The sequence below is a fragment of the Macrobrachium rosenbergii genome, unplaced genomic scaffold (genome assembly GCF_040412425.1).
Source record: "Macrobrachium rosenbergii isolate ZJJX-2024 unplaced genomic scaffold, ASM4041242v1 13875, whole genome shotgun sequence".
Lineage (NCBI taxonomy): Eukaryota > Metazoa > Arthropoda > Malacostraca > Decapoda > Palaemonidae > Macrobrachium > Macrobrachium rosenbergii.
In genome coordinates this window covers 996,833-1,020,620 of record NW_027100719.1, presented here as the reverse complement: position 1 = coordinate 1,020,620, position 23,788 = coordinate 996,833, and the positions used below count along the sequence as shown (strand labels likewise).

General features: G+C 39.9%; 2 protein-coding genes across 2 annotated transcripts; both read left to right on the top strand.

Moving 5' to 3' along the window:
* The first annotated feature begins 21,331 nt into the window (after window positions 1–21,331).
* LOC136837866 (uncharacterized) lies at window positions 21,332–22,309 on the top strand. Its single transcript, XM_067102751.1, has one exon. The coding sequence runs from the start codon at window positions 21,332–21,334 to the stop codon at window positions 22,307–22,309; it is 978 nt and encodes a 325-aa protein (XP_066958852.1).
* Window positions 22,310–22,978: 669 nt separating this feature from the next.
* Window positions 22,979–23,542, top strand: LOC136837864 (uncharacterized). The gene has a single exon (XM_067102750.1). It carries the CDS (start codon window positions 22,979–22,981, stop codon window positions 23,540–23,542), a length of 564 nt encoding a protein of 187 aa, XP_066958851.1.
* The last annotated feature ends 246 nt before the right edge of the window (window positions 23,543–23,788 follow it).

Here is a 23,788-nt window from a genome sequence, read left to right as displayed (position 1 = left end):
ACATCAAGTGGGGAAACTTCAGTTATAATTGTCAACCACAAAAGTCTTTCTCAAGGAGAAAGTGAAAAGAAAAGATTCACGAAGACCAAGACAATTAACGAAGGCGAAAGCAAGGGAAAAACAAATCACGAGAGCCAAGAAGCTTGTGAAGGGGAAACAATTAGTCTTTGTTTGAAAAACCAAGATATCAAAATGTTACAAGCATTGAAGACTGAAGTATATACAGGTGAGAATGGAAAAAAGCCTCCAGTACACTTAATCTAAAAGAAGAAAAAGACGAGAATAAGCAAGGGAAAATAAAATACTATAATCTTTGAAATTTATCTGGATCATGTCAAGATTAGCGAACCCAACATCTCCATGTCAAGAACAGCGAACCCAATGATCCCCGTGTAAAGAATGGCCAACCCCGTCCGGTCCGAACTCCACTTCCACATGAGGGCTAGTACTAAACACGGCGAATTAGTGATTCATCTACACTGTTTCGTAGTGCTTAGTACTAGCCCCTGGCGGGTCAAATGTATTTCGCCTTGTTTAATATTAGCCCCTGGGGGATCAAATGTCTGGTACAGTCAGGGAAATGATTTCTTTTACCCCTTGAGTTCACGAGACACTGTAAATGACAACGCCGCTTTTGTTTATGTAGTTAAGTAGTAATACTATTCGTTGATTGGTGCAGACGTCTCCTTACCAGTTAACATATATTTACTTACGTTATTTCATAAAAACTAAAATACGTTGGTAAAAAAATGTGTGAACAATCTGCAACGTGAAAAATCGGTTTATAAGTGTTTTTCTCAGGATTATATAAAACGCTTTAGAGGAGGGAAATTACGTAGAGTAATATCACCATGCAGTGTCGTTTGGCTCCTGAGACTGACACAGGAGACGGAGGTGGATGGAAGGTGAAAGGTTGGAAGGAGGTAGAAGTTGTTCTGAGGAAGGAATGGACGGTGAACTGTCTAATCGAACCATGCGTAGCTTCGTTAACGATTTTGCTTATAAGTCCAAAATCTTTAGAGGCTACTGCGGAATTTCCATTTCATCAATTGATACTGTCACTACAGTGACTGAAAATATATATCAATGCAATTGCTACAAAATCACATTCATTGCCCACAACCCATTTTTTCAAGACGAGAGAGAGAGAGAGAGAGAGCTGATATCATGTAATCACACAAATATCTAGCGAATGTAATTGCTTCTTAAAGACATCACATAAATTTATTTTGCTCATCTACTTTTAAATGTGGCCAGCATTCTTTATGATATTAATGAATGAACAGCCAATTCTGCCATTGCTCCAGCATTTACGTGGGAAAACAAGCTCTTTCCTTATTAAAATTGAAGCTTTTGAGAACCACTGTCAGGTTTTTTTTATCAAGGGGGGAACACTGAAAATATATAGCTTTATATTTAAATATCATCTAGTTAATATATATATATATATATAAATATATATATATATATATATATATATATATATATATATATATATATATATATATATTATATACACACACACACACACACACACACACACACAACACACACGTGTGTACTGGATATTACATATATATTAATATAGTATATATAATGTATATATATTATATATATATATATTTTTATACATTTACCAGTGGACCTTCTGATACAATTATTACTTCCAGAAAATGGCAATAAGATGAACAAACATATAAAACACAAACAAAAAGAAGTACGGGTCCTGCAATTATTTCACTAGGGAAGTCGTGAAACACTTGGATATAAAAAGGTTATATTTGATAGCACACAAGGTCAAAAGGAAAATTAACTAAAAATACGGTAAATTTTAGAAGTCCTCCCGAAGGGGGAGCTTGGGGAATGCCAGGAACACGGAACAAGGATAATGCATACACAGGCGTCTTTCTGAAACGATATTTCACCCACGTTACACATCTAACACCTTGAATTTGGGATTGAATTATGGGGTGTACTGAAGGCCAAGGACTCCCGAGGCGTTACTTTGACTCAGAGGAAAGAAGCTATGAACACGTGGGCTTGGCTTGAACCAAGGAATATCAGGGAACACAAAGTACTAGGCCCAGAGATTAATAAATGCAAAGGGCTATCTTTAATCGTGACTAGCAACTTATTTTGAAGGCACACACATTTGTAGGGGCTCTTGGGATGATGACGAATTTTTGCCGAAAACACGCAGTGATGGATCAAATGGTATTCATCCAAGGTATTTCTTCAAGTCGTAGATGTGGGGGAAAATGATGAAAATTAATGTCTAGCTTGTGGGAGACTTGCAATTGTTTTTGGTGGTCTATACCTAAACAAATCTTTGGAACACGGGCCACAGGGCTTCATTAATACACAGGGATTTTGATTTTCTGGTCTCTTGGAAGAGGAGGGCAGGGGGCAACGCCTGAGATTTTTGACTTTTCTCGGCTTAAACTAGCGAATAATGCCAGAGAGAGAGCTGTCCTGATTTCTGACCTTTATTGCTTCTGGACATAGGGGGGCGATGTCCTGACCCAGGTCGCAGTATGAAACAATATCATAGAAAACGATTTTATTTCCTGTACCAAAGAAAACAGTGCAAATACAACACTTACTGTCCCCAAAACTATTATATTTTCCTCTGATTCCTATTTTCTTGACCTTCAAAGGTTCAAAACCAAACCAAAGCAGGAACAAAGAGTTTCAAATGGATTTTGGCGCTACTTTTTACAATATATAATATTATATAATCCACTTACATCATCATGATGTTGACGTTTATAATGAAATATACGAATTATTAGTATACATTATTTAATGGTTTCTGCTATGCTATTTCCTACTTAAACACCCGTGCAGAGGGACCTTGGATGGATGGAAATATTAAACTATTAAGATTGGTTGTAGATGAATGACACTTTTCTCAATTAACAGAATCCAGATCCAAGTTCTTATGATATGAACCTATGAAATCATGAAAGGTCACATTCCATTTTTGGTCTGATGGTTGGCTTCACCATCAATGACTCTTGGCTCTGAGAAGCAAATATTAGCTTTAATAGCAATTATGCTTCAATTACTTGGTGCTGGTCATTGATCCCTTACAGACACGCCAACATATAAATGAGTGACATATATATACATATATATATATATATATATATATATATATATATATAAATATAATATATATATATATATATATATATATAATATATATCGTTTATATATATATATATATATGTTGCATCATATATATATATATATATATATATATATATATATTATATATATATATATTATATATATATATATATATATCATATACATATATATATATAATTTATGTGAATAACATTGTTTTTTATGATTTTTCGTATTTAAAAGTATATTTATTTTGTCTTAGCCAAGAACTAAAGACATATGAAATTTGCGTGCAACAATGAAAATAGACAAAGCTCATTTTATTATAGGCTACTATAGAATTTTTGTATATGGTAAACAAAGAAGATATGCATTCTATATCCCAGTATTCATGCTATAAAGAATATTAACTAAGTATAATTTGAAAGTAAAAGAGCGTTTAGCAACAGTAAGTGGCTGATAAATCATGATTAAAACTGTGGCATAATAAGATTGTAAGTAGTAAAAATAACTCCATATGAAAAGTTGCCCGAGTGATCTCAGCAGCAGTCGGTGGGAAGGAAACTTCGTTCTTAGCCGACCTCTCTTGGCCCTTCTTCTTGGGTAGACATCCTTAATTCTTGGCCACAACGAATGGGCTCTACAAAATGTTATCCGACAACTGCTACAAAGTACAGTATTTCTAAAAATAGAATTCCTATCAGGATCGCCGATACATTTCATGAAATTTGTATTAATTCAAATATCTGTCCTTGCATTAGTATCATCTCCAAACTCCTGTGTAACTGTTGGGAATTCAGTATTTCCAATAATTTTATTCATCCTTATTCTCACAAAAAAATTTTATTCTTTTCTGATAACGATATACAGAACAGTTGGTTGTTCAAGATAGAACTACTTTTCCTCCGCTGTTCGATTGAATTATACAAATTTAACGGAATCTTCAGCGTAGAATAGATGATATTTAAAGGAAAATAGCTGGCTGTAATCAGCCAATCAGAAGCAACCTTACGTCCAGTCATTCATTTGACGTTCTATGTAAATATTTGAACTCTAATGTAGCTAATTGTGTTCAGAAACATTTGAACGGGTTAAGTCAAAGTTATGGTATTCGATAACTGAATTTATCCTAATGCAAACCACTGTTAAGAAATTGAATAAGAAACTACACTTTTATTATAAAGTTGGACAGAACTAACAATATTTTCAGTCGTTGTAGCTACATTATTTATCGTTTCAGTGGGAAATCAGAACTAGCTTCAAAAGGTTTAGGAGTTAGAGGAAAAATCATTAACGAAGCTACACATGCTTCGACAGTTCATCGTCTCTACCATTGCAAACAACTCCTTCCTCCTCCCGCACCCCTCCACCTCTATTTCCTACGACAGTCTCAAGAGCCAAACGCAAGTGTATGATGATATTACGTTATATGTAATTTTTCTCTGATACAACGTCTTATATCATCATAAAAAATCACGTATAAAATCATGAATCACGTTGTAGTTTGATCGTAAACTTTTTTCTTTGTCATGTCATTTTGTTTCTTTTGAAATAATCAAGTGAATATATGCTAACAGGTAAGGAAACGTCTCCACCAATAAGGCTTGCCTTTGAGACAGAATTCATTCATATTTTCAACAGTTTCTACTACATAAACAAAAGCGGCGTTGCCATTTAGCGTGTCTAGTGAACGCAGGGGGTAAAAGGAATCATTTCTCTGACTGTACCAGTGTTCATGTCTAGAACAGCTAACCCGATTATTCCCCTGTAAAGAATAACAAACCCAATAATCTTCTTGTAAAGAATAGCGAACCCTGCTGTGAGTGGGTTCGCGCTAATCTGGACATGATCCATTTATCTTGTCGATCCACGCACCAAGGCACTTTAGTCCATTCAGCGTTTAAGATAGTGAAAAAGAGAGAATTGGGGTGGCAGGGCAGCAAAATTAATAGATCCAGAAAATAAATAAAATGAAGTATAAGGATCTCATGGTGGAGCTGGGAGAAACTCGCTCAGTTTCGTTAAGAGAGGAGAGAATAAATAGAATATACAATTTAGACCAAAGACCGAACACTGTGACCTGTGAGGTCATTCAGCGCTGAAAAGGATATTGACAGTAAAAAGGTCTGAAAGGTGTAACAGAAGGAAAACCTCGCAGTCGCACCAAGAAGCAATTTTTCTAAAAATCCAAATAACGCCAGAAATCGCGTTTGAAAATTCGCAATTTTCAAACAGCGATATCTCTGTCATTTTTTAAGATATTGTCGTGATTGTTGCTGCATTATGAAGGAAATTCACAAAAAAAAAAAAAAAGAAAACACAATTTGAAAGCGACTTTTCCCGATAGAGACATTATTTACAACATTTTTTCTAAGTTATTTTTCAAGACGAAAAGTATCATTAGTATTAATAACAATTATTAATTCTGAAAGAAGAAGAAAATTCCTTCATGATGATACCTCTGAAATTAAAATTGAACGTATTTTGAAGTCGCAAGATTGTTCTTGGTTTTGTTTTTTTTTTTTTTTACCTTTTTTCTGTATATTTTTTCCTTATATTTCTTGAACCAATAAAAATTTCTCAAAAATATTTTTGCATGTTGTCTGGCAATGTTTTAGCTTTCCAAAAATATGTTTGCGAGCATTGTGTCTTTAAAACTAACTATGCTGTGAAATTTTTTGTTAACGCATGTATGGTAATGGAGCGTGTGTAAGTGCCTCTGTGGCGTATTAATTTCAGTGTATAATGTTTCTTTGTGTTTTTATATTAATTTTCGATCCAAATTTTAATAGATATTGGAAATATAGAAATATTAATATCCTATACCACCTGACATGCAATAAAAATGAACAAAAACCTGCATTTACCTTATTGATGAGGGGGTCCTGCAAGACTGTAGAACCTATGGGCTTGATAATTATTAGAATGGTACCTATTATTCTGTTTTTCTTGGTTTTGTATAGTTATCTATTATCCATAGCCCTTTTTCTCTCCAAGTCGTCGGGGGTGGGGGGGAGGTGATTTGAGTAACTAGTTGGAAGATGTAGGGATGAACCTGACCTCTTCATAATCTTCCAAAAGTTCATCCGTAAAATCAACACCTTCATTGCGCACTGCATGTTGATTAGCAATCAGATCCCGTAGCCACCTTGCACCGTCCTCCCTTTACCAAGAAATTGTCTGTCAGAGGTATTCAATGTCGCGGAACTTGTTTTTATCAGTAGAGAGGTCACGTGAATACTAACTTCATCTTAAGAGGGCCACTCAGATCAAACAGTCAGCCTCGCCTTAAAGTTTTTCTGCCAGGCACCAAACTACCTAACTCTTGTTGCTTCAGCATCAGTAATACTGAAGGTAGCCTTAAGGAGATATTCATGAGGGTAACCCTTCACAACAACAACATTGGAAGCTTTAAGGAACTGCTTCCCAGGGGCAGAATGTTTTATTGTTTTTTTTTTTTTTTTTTTTTTTTTTTTTGGTGGTGAATACCTACTCAAAATCTTTGAAATCTTCCCTCTTCATTTTGTAGGCGGGGATTTTGATTTTTCTGGTCTCTTGGCTGATGATGTCATAATAGTCATGAATACTCCTCGTGAATTTTCCAGAGTTTGCAACACCCTTTTCAATAATACCAAAAGGGCGATCGTCTGCCTTGTATGAATGTCCAGAAATTAAGTATGACATCTCAGTGCGCTCGAAATGCTGGCAATGAAGCAATCTCAGGTGTGAAGGGGCTCAAACAATATTATTTTGTCCACCACATTGTCAGCAAAAGTGACTAACACTGATGTTGTCCGTCACAACAATGCTAACAAAACTTTCTTCCTCCATCGAATCATCAGTTTTTTCTCCCACTAAAATACTGCCCATAGGCGCACCACCTTCCTCCAACAAAGATCTTTCACTACCATTTCTGTCGTCATTCACAGACCTACACTCTATATCCTCATTCAAAATCACAGCACTAGGATCATCGACGTTCTCTTCATCAGAGACCGTGATGCCGAAATACGAATCACAATCACCACCATTCCATAGCACGCTACGAACATGTTTCTGTGACAGCGATCCTCTCTTTGGCGAGAGTAGCTAAGCCCATGTCATCACTGTCAGGGCTTTTATCATGTTTATCTGGCGTATTAAACCTTACATTTTTCTTTGATCCCTTACCTTCCCTTGAGGAACCATAAAACTTCCCTATATTTTTCAAAGTAGTAATAGTAACATTATCACCACGTTCGATGATTTGCACGGCGTCATGAGCAACTTCCCTGGACGCGCTAGGCAAACTTTTTTCTTCGCTGCTTTGTGGTTGAGCAGCAGACTCTTTGACGTCCTCACGGACACCAACAGACCGCTGATGCTTAAGCTCCATTAGGGTGATAATAAAGTCTTAATTCAGTATAATACTTGCAAAAAAAGACACAAATTATGAGGTAACAAGACTATTACTTCCTGCACACGCAGCGAGAAAGACAAAGACTGATGTAAACATTCGCTGATTGGCTGACGCATACTCTCGTTGTGCGAGCTGATTGGCTGAGCCACCCAGCTGGCTAAGAGAGACCTTCGTATTGTTCATTTCGCGCTCGACGAGTTATCGTACGAAGGCACATTCTTGGCAGCTAACAAGGCAAAAAAGTGCATGTTGCTAGATGCGATTTTCGAACATGTTAGCATGTGAATTTTCATTTTCTGCTTACACAGGTTTGAACCTGAATAAATGCGGAGCTTTTGGTGGGTTTTCAAAAAAATAACCCTAGGGCAAAAGGGTCCCTCGAATGCTATTAGGGAGAGAGAAGTGAGTAGGGCAAATGGGTCCCTTGAATGCTATTACTGGGAGAGAAGTGAGTAGGGCAAATGTGGCCCTTGAATGCTATTAGTGGAAGAGAAGTGAGTAGGGCAAATGGGTCCCTTGAATGCTATTGGTGGAAGAGAAGTGAGTAGGGCAAATGGGTCCCTTGAATGCTATTGGTGGAAGAGAAGTGAGTAGGGCAAATGGGTCCCTTGAATGCTATTGGTGGAAGAGAAGTGAGTAGGGCAAATGTGGCCCTTGAATGCTATTAGTGGAAGAGAAGTGAGTAGGGCAAATGGGTCCCTTGAATGCTATTGGTGGAAGAGAAGTGAGTAGGGCAAATGGGTACCGTGAATGCTATTGGTGGAAGAGAAGTGAGTAGGGCAAATGGGTCCCTTGAATGCTATTAATGGGAGAGAAGTGAGTAGGGCAAATGGGTCCCGTGAATGCTATTGGTGGAAGAGAAGTGAGTAGGGCAAATGTGCCCCTTCAATTCTGTTCGGGGGAGAGAAGTGAGTAGGGCAAATATGGCCCTTGAATGCTGTTAATGCTGTTGGGGGAGAGAAGTGAGTAGGGCAAATGGGTCCCTTTAATGCTATTAGTGGGAGAAAAGTGAGTAGGGCAAATGGGTCAACGATTGAATGCTATCAGTGGGAGAGAAGTGATCAGGGCAAATGTGCTAAATTGAATTCTGTTAGGGAGAGAAGAATGAGTAGGGGCAAATGGGTCCCTTGAATGCTATTAGTGGGAGAGAAGTGAGTAGGGCAAATGTGCCCCTTGAATGCTGTTAGGGAGAGAAGTGAGTGGGCAAATGGGTCCCTTGAATGCTATTAGTGGGAGAGAAGTGAGTAGGGCAAATGGGTCCCTTGAATGCTATTAGTGGGAGAGAAGTGAGTAGGGCAAATGGGTCCCTTGAATGCTATTAGTGGGAGATAAGTGAGTAGGGCAAATGTGCCCTTGAATGCTGTTTGGGGAGAGAAGTGAGTAGGGGCAAATGGGTCCCTTGAATGCTATTAGTGGGAGAGAAGTGAGTAGGGCAAATGTGCCCCTTGAATTCTGTTCGGGGGAGAGAAGTGAGTAGGGCAAATGGGTCCCTTGAATGCTATTAGTGGGAGAGAAGTGAGTAGGGCAAATGGGTCCCTTGAATGCTATTAGTGGGAGAGTAGTGAGTAGGGCAAATGGGTCCCTTGAATGCTATTAGTGGGAGAGAAGTGAGTAGGGCAAATGTGCCCCTTGAATTCTGTTCGGGGGAGAGAAGTGAGTAGGGCAAATGGGTCCCTTGAATGCTATTAGTGGGAGAGAAGTGAGTAGGGCAAATGTGCCCCTTGAATTCTATTCTGAGGGAGAGAAGAGTAGGGCAAATGGGTCCCTTGAATGCTGAGAAGTGAGTAGGGCAAAATGGCCTTGAATGCTGTTGGGAGAGAAGAGTAGGGCAAATGGGTCCCTTGAATGCTATTAGTGGAGAGAAGTGAGTAGGGCAAATGCCCTTGAATTCTGTTCAGGGAGAGAAGTGAGTAGGCAAATGGGTCCCTTTGAATGCTATTAGTGGAGAGAAGTGAGTAGGGCAACATGGCCCTTGAATTCTGTTTAGGGGAGAGAAGTGAGTAGGGCAAATGGGTCCCTTGAATGCTATTAGTGGAGAGAAGTGAGTAGGGCAAATGTGCCCCTTGAATTCTGTTCGGGGGAGAGAAGTGAGTAGGGCAAATGGGTCCATTGAATGCTATTAGTGGAGAGAAGTGAGTAGGGCAAATGTGCCCTTGAATGCTGTTAGGGGAGAGAAGTGAGTAGGGCAAATGGGTCCCTTGAATGCTATTAGTGGGAGAGAAGTGAGTAGGGCAAATGTGCCCCTTGAATGCTGTTCGGGGGAGAGAAGTGAGTAGGGCAAATGGGTCCCTTGAATGCTATTAGTGGGAGAGAAGTGAGTAGGGCAAATATGGCCCTTGAATGCTGTTCGGGTGAGAGAAGTGAGTAGGGCAAATGGGTCCCTTGAATGCTATTAGGTGGAGAGAAGTGAGTAGGGCAAATGTGCCCCTTGAATTCTGTTCGGGGGAGAGAAGTGAGTAGGGCAAATGGGTCCCTTTAATGCTATTAGTGGGAGAGAAGTGGGTAGGGCAAATGGGTCCCTTGAATGCTATTACTGGGAGAGAAGTGAGTGGGGCAAATGTGCCCCTTGAATTCTGTTCGGGGGAGAGAAGTGAGTAGGGCAAATATGGCCCTTGAATGCTGTTCGGGGGAGAGAAGTGAGTAGGGCAAATGGGTCCCTTTAATGCTATTAGTGGGAGAGAAGTGAGTAGGGCAAATGGGTCCCTTTAATGCTATTAGTGGGAGAGAAGTGAGTAGGGCAAATGGGTCCCTTTAATGCTATTAGTGGGAGAGAAGTGAGTAGGGCAAATGGGTCCCTTTAAGGCTATTAGTGGGAGAGAAGTGGGTAGGGCAAAATGGGTCCCTTGAATGCTATTACTGGGAGAGAAGTGAGCAAGGGCAAATGCCAGCCTTGAATTCTGTCGGGGAGAGAAGTAAGTAGGGCAAATATGGCCCTTGAATGCTGTTTGGGGGAGAGAAGTGAGTAGGGCAAATGTGCCCCTTGAATGCTGTTCGGGGGGGAGAAGTGAGTAGGGCAAATATGGCCCTTGAATGCTGTTCGGGGGAGAGAAGTGAGTAGGGCAAATGGGTCCCTTAAATGCTACTAGTAGGAGAGAAGTGAGTAGGGCAAATGGGTCTATTGAATGCTATTAGTGGGAGAGAAGTAAGTAGGGCAAATGGGTCCCCTGAATGCTATTAGTAGGAGAGAAGTGAGTAGGGCAAATGCATCCCTTGAATGCTATTAGTGGGAGAGAAGTGAGTAGGGAAAATGGGTCCCTTGAATGCTATTAGTGAGAGAGAAGTGAGTAGGGCAAATGGGTCCCTTGAATGCTATTGGTGGGAGAGAAGTATGGCAAATGGGTCCCCTGAATGCTGTTAATGGGAGAGAAGTAAGTAGGGCAAATGGGTCCCTTGAACGCTATTAGTAGGAGAGAAGTAAGTAGGGCAAATGGGTCCCCTGAATGCTGTTAATGGGAGAGAAGTGAGTAGGGCAGAATGTATGGCAAATGGGCCCTTGAATGCTGAGGGGAGAGAAGTGAGTAGGGCAAATGGGTCCCTTGAATGCTATTAGTGGGAGAGAAGTGAGTAGGGCAAATGGGTCCCTTGAACGCTATTAGTGGGAGAGAAGTAAGTAGGGCAAATGGGTCCCTTGAATGCTGTTATGGGGAGAGAAGTAAGTAGGGCAAATGGGTCCCTTGAATGCTGTTAATGGGAGAGAAGTAAGTAGGGCAAATGGGTCCCTTGAACGCTATTAGTAGGAGAGAAGTAAGTAGATCAAATGGGTTCCTTGAATGTTATTAGTGGGAGAGAAGTAAGTAGGGCAAATGGGTCCCTTGAATGCTGTTATGGGGAGAGAAGTAAGTAGGGCAAATGGGTCCCTTGAACGCTATTAGTGGGAGAGAAGTAAGTAGGGCAAATGGGTCCCCTGAATGCTGTTAATGGGAGAGAAGTAAGTAGGGCAAATGGTCCCTTGAATGCTATTAGTGGGAGAGAAGTAAGTAAGGCAATTGGGTCCCTTGAATGCTATTAGTGGGAGAGAAGTAAGTAAGGCAACTGGGTCCCTTGAATGCTGTTATGGGGAGAGAAGTAAGTAGGAAAAATGTGTACCTTATTTGCTATAAGGGGGAGAGAAGTAAGTAGGGCAAATGGGTCCCCTGAATGCTATTACTGGGAGAGAAGTGAGTAGGGCAAATGGGTCCATTGAATGTTATTAGTGAGAGAGAAGTAAGTAGGGTAAATGTGTCCCCTGAATGCTATTAGTGGCAGAGAAGTAAGCAGGGAAATGGGTCCCCTGAATGCTATTAGTGGGAGAGAAATAAGCAGGGCAAATGGGTCCCCTGAATGCTATTAGTAGGAGAGAAGTATGTAGGGCAAATGGGTCCCCTAAATGCTGTTAGGGGGGAGAGAAATGAATAGGGTAAATGGGTCCCTTGAATGCTATTAGTGGGAGAGAAGTCACTGGGGTAAATGGGTCCCTCGAATGCTATTAGTGGGAGAGAAGTGAGTAGGGCAAATTGGTCCTTTGAATGTTATTAGGGGGAGAGAAGTGAGTAGGGCAAATGGGTCCCTCGAATGCTATTAGGGGTAGAGAAGTAAAGAAGGGAAACCGGTCCTTTGAATGCTATTAGTGGGAGAGAGTGAGTAGGTAAAATGGGTTCCTTGAATGCTATTAGTGGGAGAGAAGTGAGTAGGGAAAATGGGTTCCTTGAAGTAAGTTGAGCAAATGAGTCCCTTGAATGCTATTAGTGGGAGAGAATGAGTAGGGAAAATGGGTTCCTTGAATGCTATTAGTGGGAGATAAGTGAGTGGTGGAAATGGGTCCCTCGAATGCTATTAGAGGGAGAGAAGTGATTAGGGCAAAAGGCCGTCTTAAAGGGAATCCCAGATAATGAATGAAGCAGGAAATGGGAATACAATTCACAAGACTCAGCGGACGGAGATGTTCTCATTCATTTCGGGCAAAAGTGAAAATGGAGGGATGTAGGAGTAACGAGCATGGAAGAAAAATCACCAGTGACTAAGTGAATAGTGATCAGCCTCCAATGTAAGTGGGATACGGAGAGACAGAGGATCCAAAATGAAAATGATTCTACATTAGTCAGTTATATTGCAAAGCCTTCCTCTAGAAAAAGATTTATGTGCTGGTAAATTCTCCCACTAAGTATCAGTCATCTCTAAGCTGTTTAAGAAATACTAAAGGCGTAACCTGTCTGGATCTATACTAGTGATTAAATTTTCCTACAAGTATATATATATATATATATATATATATATATATATTATATATATATATATATATACATATATATATATATATATATATATATATATATATATATATATATATATATATATATATATATATATATATATATATATATATATATATATATATATATATATATATATATATATATATATATATATATATATATATATATATATATATATATATATATATATTTATATATATATATATATATATATATAAATATAATTTTGTATATGTATATATATACATAGATATATATAGAGAGAGAGAGAGAGAGAGAGAGAGAGAGAGAGAGGTATTAAGGAGATTAAAAAAGAACACTCCCAGTCATCTCGTAGTTATTAGTTTGAAAGGATTCCAGCTGAAAATGTTTTCGGGATAAAAGTTTGTGGGGGTGGGTTTGTCCCCCCCTCAAAAAATGGCAGAAAAACTTACTGTATTTATTTTCCAGTTTATTTCTACTTTGACCACAAATTTCTTTCGCTCATCCGCGTTACTTTTAATTAAATTATTCGTCGACAAATAATCTATTCCCATTTGTCATATTGTATTTTCTTGGCTGCCATTTCGAATGTAATTTATAGAAAATAGTTAGACTTGCATATATATATATATATATATATATATATATATATATATATATATATATATATATATATAAGTTTATCTTTATTTTGTTCAAATTTGCTTTTGAAATCTTAGAGAACGCTTTCATTCGAAGGCGGAGGAAGAAATTTGAAATCGTATGAAAGGAAAGACTTTTGTTGAACGATAAAAATGGCTGATAGAGGAAGGGGGGCAAATACTCCGTCCACTTTCTTTAACGGCGTATATATTTTCGGGGCTGTTACTTCTTCAATATGCGAGAGTCCCTCTCTCTCTCTCTCTCTCTCTCTCTCTCTCTCTCTCTCTCACTGTTAATAACATTATTTAAAATGGAATGCAATGTCCGCATAAAATTGAGAAATTTACTTCATTCTCAAAACATTTGTAAAGTTTTCCAACGGGACAGCTTTCATGGATGATAATTCTCTCTCTCTCTCTCTCTCTCTCTCTCTCTCTCTTCTGTGTATCTTTGTCTGTCTGTCTGTCATTACACTTGACGTTCAAAGACTCTCGATACCTGCCAGGGAAATGAAGAGGCGTGGCACCGGGGCCACTGAGTGAACGATCACAAGAGACCTGAAGAGTCTCTTTGATCTGTGTTGAAAGTCTCTTCCGCTGCACCAAATGAATTCAGCAAAGATGTGTTTGATTCCCTCCCTCTTTGGGACTCCTCCTCACGTTATATGATTTTGTCATTTTAATTTATTAAGTTCTTATGAGGTTGCTTCGAAAATATAAGATGTTCCGAGAGTATATGGGTACGTGTAAGTCTCTTGAATACAGATGTAGATTTTTTTTATTATTTAATATACTAAAACACTTTCTGTATCTGAATTTTCCTTCATTAAATTCGTGTGTGGTTGCTTTAAAAATATACGATATTCAGAGAGTTTACTAGCATGTGTAAGTCTATTGAATTTAGAAATTAATTTTTTATTATCATCTAATGTGCTAAAACTTACTTTCTCTATCAGAATTTTCCTTTTTAAAATCTTGTGCGGTTGCTTTAAAAATCTAAGATATTCAGAGAATACATTAGTACGTGGAAGTCTGTTGAGTTCAGAACTTCACTTTTTCTACAGTTATTTAATGTACTAAACTCTCTGTCAGCTTCTTAGTTTTGCTTTTTTCGTTGTCAATATGTGATGGATTTACTTTTTATCATTTCAGTGCAAGTCATATTTCAAGTGTCTTTAGTCTGCCATGGGTTCTTTGTTACTATTATATATGTATATATGCATATATATATATATATGTGTGTGTGTGTGTGTGTGTGTGCGTGTGTGTGTGTGTGTAATATGTATGCATGTATGTATGTATGTATATATATATATATAGCGGTATATATATATATATATATATATATATATATATATATATATATATATATATATATATATATATATATATATACTGTATATGAGTCAGAAATTTATGTTACAAAATGGGTGTAAAATTTACGGCACATAAATATATGAGCTGTGGCTTTTTTTCCTCCACAGAAAGTCTAAGATTTAGGTAAATATATTACTTAAATGTACGATGCGATTTCAATATTTACGAGAAGTACAATAGTACTCTCTCTCTCTCTCTCTCTCTCTCTCTCTCTCTCTCTCTATACTTACATACCCATTATTTAGATGGCCCGTGGCCTATGTTTCACCCACACTCTTCCTTAATTTCTTGATGATGAGAAGCAGATTCTAAGAAAAAGAGAAGCAGTTAATTATAAGAAGCACGTCTGCAGTGCAGCAATAATATTTAGAGAGCGATCTTTAAACGAGAGTCACTACCCATATCAACGTTGTAAGCCAAACTTAAACTCTACCTGGAGAACCAGAATGCTTAAAAAAAAAAAAAACAGAACATAGAATTTAGGCCAAGGCCAAGCACTGGGACCTGTGAGGTCACTCAGCGGTGAAACTGAAACTGACAGTAAGGAGGTTCTAAAGGTGCAACAGGAGGAAAACCTGGCAGGTGCTCTATGAGTCAATTGTTAGAGAGGGTGGAAATGAAGATGGAAGAAAGAGAATATGAACGGAGGCACAGTAATAGGAATGAAAGGGGTTACGGCTAGGACCGAAGGAAAACTGCAAAGAACCTTAAGCAATGCTTACAGTGTACCGTATGAGGAGCACTGATGGCACTATGCCCCTATGGGGAGGATGCTTATAAAGCCGAGGGCTCCATTAGGCAAAACAACTCAGTGGCGGGAAAATGAAATGGAAAAGTAAACATTATGATACTTGTCAGAAATAACAATGAACACCTAACTGGACAAAACTATTAAACAGCCAAATGAGACTGGATATTATTATTATTATTATTATTATTATTATTATTATTATTATTATTATTATTATTAGAAAAGCCCCTGTTCATATGGAACGAGCTTACAGGGCCCAGTGGCTTGAAATTCAAGCTTCCAAAGAATAAGGCCTTCATTTGAAAGAAGTTACAGAAGACCGTAAGAAATCAAAAGCGAAGAGATCAGTTATTAGAAAATAAAAAGAGGTGATGAATTAATAAACTAATAAATAAATAGGTAGACATAACAATAAATTAATAAAATACAAGGCATATTCTTTTAGGGTAGTAATGTATTGCAAGTTCGCTTGATCTTTAGAGGTTCTAATTGCACATCCTCAGGGAGGCACTTCAGTGAACCTATTCAGCAATAATGCTTTTCCACCTACCCAACTGTATGACTAACAAGGTCTTTCCATAATTTCGTCAGACTGAAACTGACCTCAAGAAATCTGTGGTGCTGAACAGGGAAACTGCTCAGCGAACATCTTTAGTAATAATGCTTTTAAACCTACTTTGAAATTCTGGAATCCAATTATTCAACCCTAATATTAGGAAGGTCATCCCATAATTTCGTCATAACTGAAACTCACATCAAGAAATCTGTGGTACTGAACCTCACATAAAGAAAAGGCGAGACCTATAGAATCAACTCCCTGTCCAGTGCTGTATGTTGGATGGTATAGTTTGGATCTGAAGGCAAAGAATGATCAGAAATAAGAAACATTTTATAATTCCTGCACAGAGATTTATACCAAAATTCATATGAGAGTAGTCTGATGGAAAAGAATGGACTATAAAATCTAGGCCAAAGGCCAAGCGCTGGGACCTATGAGGTCATTCAGCTTAGAAAGGAAGCTGAAAACAAAAAGGTGTTAAAGGTGTAACACGAGGAAAACCTCGTAGTTACACTACGAATCACCTGTTTTGAGAATGTGGAAAGTAAGATGGAAGAAAGAGGATGTGAAAGAGGTACGATGGTACAGTAAAAGGAATAAAAGGGACGCTGCAAAGAGCCTTAAGTAACGCCTACAGTGCACCGCATGTGAGGTGCCTGATGGCACTGCCCCCTCCCCTTAGGGGAAGAGCCAGCTGATGAAGACCGAACTCGGGAGTAATAATCAAAGCATAGCAGAAAAAAAAAACATTTCACAGCGATTGTTTTCCAGACTCTTGCAACTATCAAAAAGCCATTTTTATGCAACTGATCAATAGAGACTAAAGGATATGCTTCTCAAAAGTGAATCTGCAGCTCAGAAGAGCATCTAAGGTGTTAAATAAGTGGACTGTAAAAAGATAAAAGTGATCAATGAAGAGCTTTGAGTAGAGGGCTTCGATGTACTATGAGGCCTAGACCTACAGGTGAACATACTCTGAGATTTCTAAAGGTCTCATACATTTCCAGTCCTGTGACGTGCACTAATTTTGCCTAAATCTATTAAGAGAATCCACAGTCATATGTCTACAGTCAGGAGAGAGTGTAACTGTAGATAATGCAGCATCATCTGCTTAATCCACCAGGTTGTTTTCTAAGGCAAACCATATGTATATATATATATGGTAATAATAATAATAATAAAAGGTGTAAGAACTCTTTCCATAGACAATATATTCCAGTAGTCACTGTTGTGCCCGTCAATAACTCTAATCTAATTCTTAAATAGCAATGGATGACTTCTCTGCTTCTTTAAAACTTGGCATCAGTAATTTACATTTGCCGTTGTATCTGAATGTCAGAATTTCGAAAAATATATTTCAAAAACTCGCTTAATAATTCCCAGCTCATAGAAAAAAAAAAAAAAAAAACTGGACAGTTAGGTATTCAGAGCAGACAATGTAATTCCCACCTGGAGTTAAACGCCTAATTTATCTGATTGCTGTTCCTTTGTGGAATTACGTTCGTTCTTCAAATACTTAAATCTAGCGGTGGGAAAATGAAGGTTAACCTTAGTTTATCCTTCTAGTGACGAAGACTAGAAGGCAAGTTGCCTTTGACTGTCACAACAAGATAATAGTTAATTGACGGACGTAGTCAACATCATTTTGCCTCAAAGGACTTACAGTAGCCTAATCATACTTCCATTTATTGGTTATTTGATTACCCAAAGGCATAAGTGAATTTTTAAACAGTGCGACATCTTAAAACAACTCAAAAGTTGCTATTTTTTTTTTTCTAATCTGAGTCCTAAATTCAATCAATTTTCATTCCTAATTGCCTGGTAAGGTCGTTGTTACAAGATTACTCTCGTTATTATGATCTAGTTAACAGCATTTATCTAGCATGAAAAAAAATAACTAGCCTACTAAAACACGTTGGTGGCCTTACCAGTTTAGAAGAGTTAGGTTTGGTTGGGTTTGGTTTGGTCTTACAAGCACTCCCAAGGAAATCTTTTGGTAGGTCTTACGACCCACCAAAAGATATCCGAGGAGGCTATCTCCGCCTCTTCAGGGGCACCACCCCTGGAGGGGTGGAGGCTTTAAAAAAAAAACAAGCTAATTTCTAAGGTATCCGAAAACTTGCCATTTATTCCTAGCTTCGTTTTACCACCATCGATGAACTTAGAAGTTCGGCCGAGATATTTCTGCGTGAAATTCAGAATTCCAGATGTAAAGAGTGAAAACTATTCTGGCTGCAGTGATGCTTGACAGTTCATTCTAATTCAGTATTCTCCTGGCTTCCATCAATCCAGATTAGATCTGAAACCTGCCAAATACAAAAATTAAAATATCAGAAAAATTTGTAAAATTTAGAGCTATTTCAGCAATTAGCCAATAAACTGGCAGGAAAAAATACTTCTGAAACCTGCCAGATACAAGAGAAACTCATAGAACAAATATTAACATACTGAAAAAACTTACTTCAGCAATTAGCCAATGCACTGGCAGGATAAAGTGACCTTCCATTACAAATTACTTAATGAAAGCTACGGTACAATAAAAATAAGACACTTAATAATGAAGAAAAATGAACTTTGTGTTCAGGAAAACCAAAAGTGTAGACTTACGTTAAATATTCTGTGACCTTCAACACTTCCGGGAAGCAATATCGATTAATAACATTTACTTAAAGAAAGTTACACTACAATAAGTATAGACAATGATCAGAAAATAAATGATATCTGTATTTATGGAAATATATTTTACGTGGATTCGCCAGTGCGCATCACACAATGCAATTACGCATTACACAAGGTTCTTTGCAGCGTCCCTTTGGCTCCTAGCTGCAACCCCTTTCAGTCCTTTCCTTGTACGTACCTCCGTTCATATTTCTTCTATCTTCCTTTCCACCCTCTCTCAACAATAGTTTCAACATTATTCACAGCGCTGAAAGGCCTCATAGGTCCCAGCACTTGGCTTTTGGGGCCTAAGTTTTATATTTCTGTTTCTGTTCCAACAGTTTAACGAGTAATTCAGCTAATACTTAAAAAGGAACACAAGCAGTGTAAAACGCCTAGAGCCAACTGATATTAAAAGAATTAATTGAGTATACGCAGTGATAACGGTGCTCTTTGGTGGACTCAAAAGGAAAGAAAACGACACATGCACGACCACGTTCCTCCTTCGCCTCTCATTTCATTTTTAAAAGCATGATTCTTGGTTGATATTGCACTAAAATATGAGGTGTTGTATATCAAAATTCATTAAAATTTGTGCACTTTCTCGTGAATTGAGTGTTTTGTTCTATTGCACTTTGTTTGCCATATCTGAGTGATGCTGAATTTGTCGCTATATGCCCCTTTGTTGTTTCTCAGCCAATGGGAGGCTGCTATGATGGAAATGACTGAGTTTTTAGTTAGTAATTTTTGTACTGTATTGATATGTTTTTCTGGTTGCAATTTGGCGATTTCATGAATGATGAAGAAAATAGATTTAGGTTCCATTGAAATTTATTAAACTGTTTTTTGAATTGTTGGAGCTGCTCTTTGTAGTTTAAATGTGGATATAAATGCAACTGTTTGGCTCCCCTCTGCCTCTCGGATCTCAGGGCCAGAGCGGCGCCGCGTCTCCCATTTTCTTGAAGGGACACCTGGGACAGTGCACATGCCAGCGAGACCGAGAGGTTGGCGCGAGTCATTCATTAAAAAGTGTTAAGAACTGAGTGGGGATAGTACAATGTGAGTAGAAATGTTTACATGTTAATTATTTATGATCTTGTAATATAATATAGCCTATTGTTTTTCTGATTAAAATTGAATTAAATTAGATTGATTATTGATGTGCCACTGTTGTGTTACAGTGAATGACGCGCTTGATGTGATCTACTATGAAGATGTAAATGAAGAATGATTGAGGATTTATTAAATACATCATTTCAAGAAAAGCATCTGTTCCTTTCACCCAACACTCAAAAGCACTTTTTACAGTTCAATTGTAATTCCATCTACGAGGACTTGTGAAGGACAGCCGACGCTGTGGCTTGTGATATTAACCCACCAAGGAGAGGACCAGCTTTGAGGTAAATGAAGACATTTTTTTGACTGATAATATCCACAATGCCATCTTTACGACATTCTGTGTCTTCGAAACATTCTGTGAAGAGCAACATGACTGAGTTGCGAGTCAGGATGCTAGAAGCTCAGGCCGAATTAGAGAGGACTGAAATTGAAGCTAGATATGAACAAGAAGAAATTGATGCTAAGAAAAGATTGGAAGAAATTAGACTTGAAGAAATAAGAAATAGAAAAAGAACCGAAGAAAAAGCTTTAGCTTCAAAGACTAAATTAGAAGAACTAAGTATTGAGTACGAGACGAGATCTGAAGTTGGAGGTTCTAGAGTGTCGGGTGTTTCTAGAAGATCAAGTGCTTCCGCATCACCACCTAGACAGAAGATTGTTGAATGGAGGAATGATGTCAATTCATGCATTGCAGATGGCACAATTAATCAATTTCTGGTATGAATTCATGAGTGTTCGTCCTAAAACGTCCATTCCTGCCCATCAGCCCGCACCTGAGACAGAAACTCAGTTTTATTCCACGCCGATAGACGCTCCGCTCAACCCCAACTCAACTTTATTCGTGCCGGCGCCCATCGCCCGACGTCTCCACATACGATTCTATCCTCAAGGCTTTAGACTCAACATTGGCTAGTCAACAAGAGCTTAGCCGACGTGCTCTCCTGCCACCTATTAACCTAGAAGTATTTGATGGAGACATGACCAAGTTCTCGATGTTCCGCAATGCCTTCTTATGGGTGGTGGAGAGTAACTCTGATGATCCTGCTAGAAGACTTACCCACCTCCATAATTCTTTGAGAGGACCAGCCAAGAATCTGATAGAAATGTGTCTCCACATGCCTCCGTCAGAAGGATATGAGGAAGCGTGGAGGCTTCTTTGCCATAAATATGAAGACGATGATGACCTGACTGAGGCCTATATCTAAAGAGGCTGTTTGCTTGGAAAGAGATTTCTCCTACAGACAGTCAAGGCCTAGAAGACTACGCGTCTTACCTGAGTAAGGTTAAGGCAGCCCTTGAATCTGACTACATCCGCCTAGAGCTCCATAAGACCATTCGGAAGATAATCGACAAGCTTCCTCATCCAGTAAAGATTAGTGGATCACCAAGGGTGACGAGCACAAGTACAAACTTCCTGCTCTCATCAATTACCTGAGAAAACAGGCTCGCATAACAAAGCAGATGCAATATTTTGACTGCCGACCTAAGACGAACAACGAAAGGAGGAATAGACCTGTGACGAACAAGACCCTTCCGGTGCACTCCACCCCAACCTTCTGGTGGAAAAAGAGTTGCCTGCACTGTGACAAGACTGGACATGACATAGAGAAGTGCTATGTGTTTGGCGGATTGAGCGTGAATGACCGATGGGACTCCGTCACCAGCAAGCGGATGCTTCAAGTGCCTTCAGACTATGAATCACACCACGGCGATTGCAAGGAGGCCCTAACTGCAGTAAGTGTGGTGTCGACTCCCATCACACGCTCCTGCACAAGGAGCATAAGCCTGCTTCAACTCAAAGAGCCAGTGCACCAACACGTAAAAAAGAAGAACGCTAGTAGGGGTGGCAACCAGATGGGTGCCAGCGAGACTGAGAGTGCCACCACGCCTAACCCTGAAGCAGAACCTGCCCCTGCCCATGTACACGCCACCAGCTGCCCGGACGGTCGGACCATGCTGAAGATCGTGCCAGCGCTGATCAACGGCACGCATGCAACCTATGCCTTCATCGACAGTGGCTCAGCTCCGACGCTGGTCACGAAAGGACTGGTTGAGAAGCTCGGTTTACAAGGCAGATCCTGTAATCAGAAGATGATCACGGAGGCAGGAACCTTCATGTGCAGAGAGGTCGTCTCACTTGAAATTGGCAATATCGACGGATCAGAAAGTGATCACATAAGCGAAGCCTTCGTAACCGACAGGATAAACATCTCGACGGACCACCTTATGCCGACCGAGTGGTTAGGTCAGTGGCCTCACCTCCGAGAAGTCGAGCTCCACACTCTGCCGGAAGCAGAGCAAGAAGTCGAAGTGATCATCGGACTGAACACGACCCTGAACAGGATCATATTGATCAACGCCATGGTAAGATCAACGAGCCATCGGCGTTCTTACGAAGTTAGGTTGGGTTACTTTCGGGCCAACGGGAGGCAAGAATGACGTTCTCCCAGTCTACAGTATCCAACCTCAAGATGAAATGACAGAACTTCTTCAGAAGGACTTCTGCAGAGACTTTTGGGAGAAGGAGGCTCTCTCAAAGACCGAAGACTCGCTCGAAGACAAAATCTTCGTCGAGCTGATGACAGACTGTCAAACAAGAAGATGGACACTACGTTGCGAGCCTTCCGTATCGAGATGACGTTCATCTTCCAGACAATCATGACATGGCACGGAAACGCGCTCAAACGTTGAAGCGCAAGCTGGAGGCAGACGAAGCTTACCGTACTTCCTACACCGAGCAAGTACAGAAATACATCATGAAAGGCTATGCTGAAAGGGTTCCAGACGAGGCTCGACAACGACGTGATGGCAGGGTATGGTACATGCCTCACCATGCGGTGAAGCACCCAACGAAACCAAAGGTGAGGGTCGTCTTTGACCTCAAGGCAAGGTTTGGCGGCCATTCATTAAATGACCACCTACCAGGGCCCGACCTCACAAATAATCTCGTGGGGAGTCCTACTGCGATTCAGGAATGGGCAGTTTGCAGTGATGGCGGACATCCAAGAGATGTTCCACCAAGTTAAAGTACCCATTGACGACCGAGACGTGCTACGATACCTTTGGTGGCCTGAAGGGGACACCTCCCGACGGATCGAAGAGTACAGGATGACTTCGCAGACGTATTCGAGCCTGTTCCTCCCCAAGCGTTGTGAATTTTTGCCAAGAAAGACAGCCGAAGACTATGGACATTTATACGACGACAAGACAACGACCATTTTGCTGAGGAACTTCTACGTCGACAACCTTCCAAAGTCGTTCCATGACGAAGCAAGATGTGTCACACTGATCAACGACCTCATCAACGTCTGCCGAGACGGAGGCTTCCGCCTGAACCAGTGGACAGCCAACAACAAGCGTGTCCTGGCAACTGTACCTGAAGGGGAAAGAGATGATTCTGTGGCTGTTCTAGACCTCAGTAAGGACGAGTTGCCCACGGAGCGCGCGTTAGGCATCCACTGGGACATGAATGATGACAATTTCACGTTCCGAGGTGACGTCCGGGACAAACCATACACGCGTAGAGGCGTGCTATCTGTCGTGGCATCCCTCTACGACCCTCTGGGGCTAGTGTCACCCTTCACACTCTTGGGGAAGCAAATCCTTCAAGAGATGTGCCGACGCAAGCTTTCATGGGATGAGAAAATGAGCAACACCGAAGTGTTGCAATAGGAAGCTTGGCTGCAGCAGTTCACCTTGCTTCCGGAGTTCAAGCTGAGAAGAAGCTTGATTCCACCAGCATTCGGAGAAGGAGCGTCGTTCCAGCTTCACCACTTCTCTGATGCGAGTCAGACAGGCTACGAGTCGCCTCATACCTGCGAGAGTGGTTTCGACGGATGGAGAAGTTCACTGCACACTGCTCATGGGAAGAGCTCGAGTAGCGCCGTTGAAGAGATTGAGCATACCCCGAGCTGAGTT

Coding starts and splice junctions, on each gene's coding strand:
- LOC136837866 (XM_067102751.1), top strand. CDS start 21,332: ATGCAATATTTTGACTGCCGACCTAAGACGAACAACGAAAGGAGGAAT.
- LOC136837864 (XM_067102750.1), top strand. CDS start 22,979: ATGACTTCGCAGACGTATTCGAGCCTGTTCCTCCCCAAGCGTTGTGAA.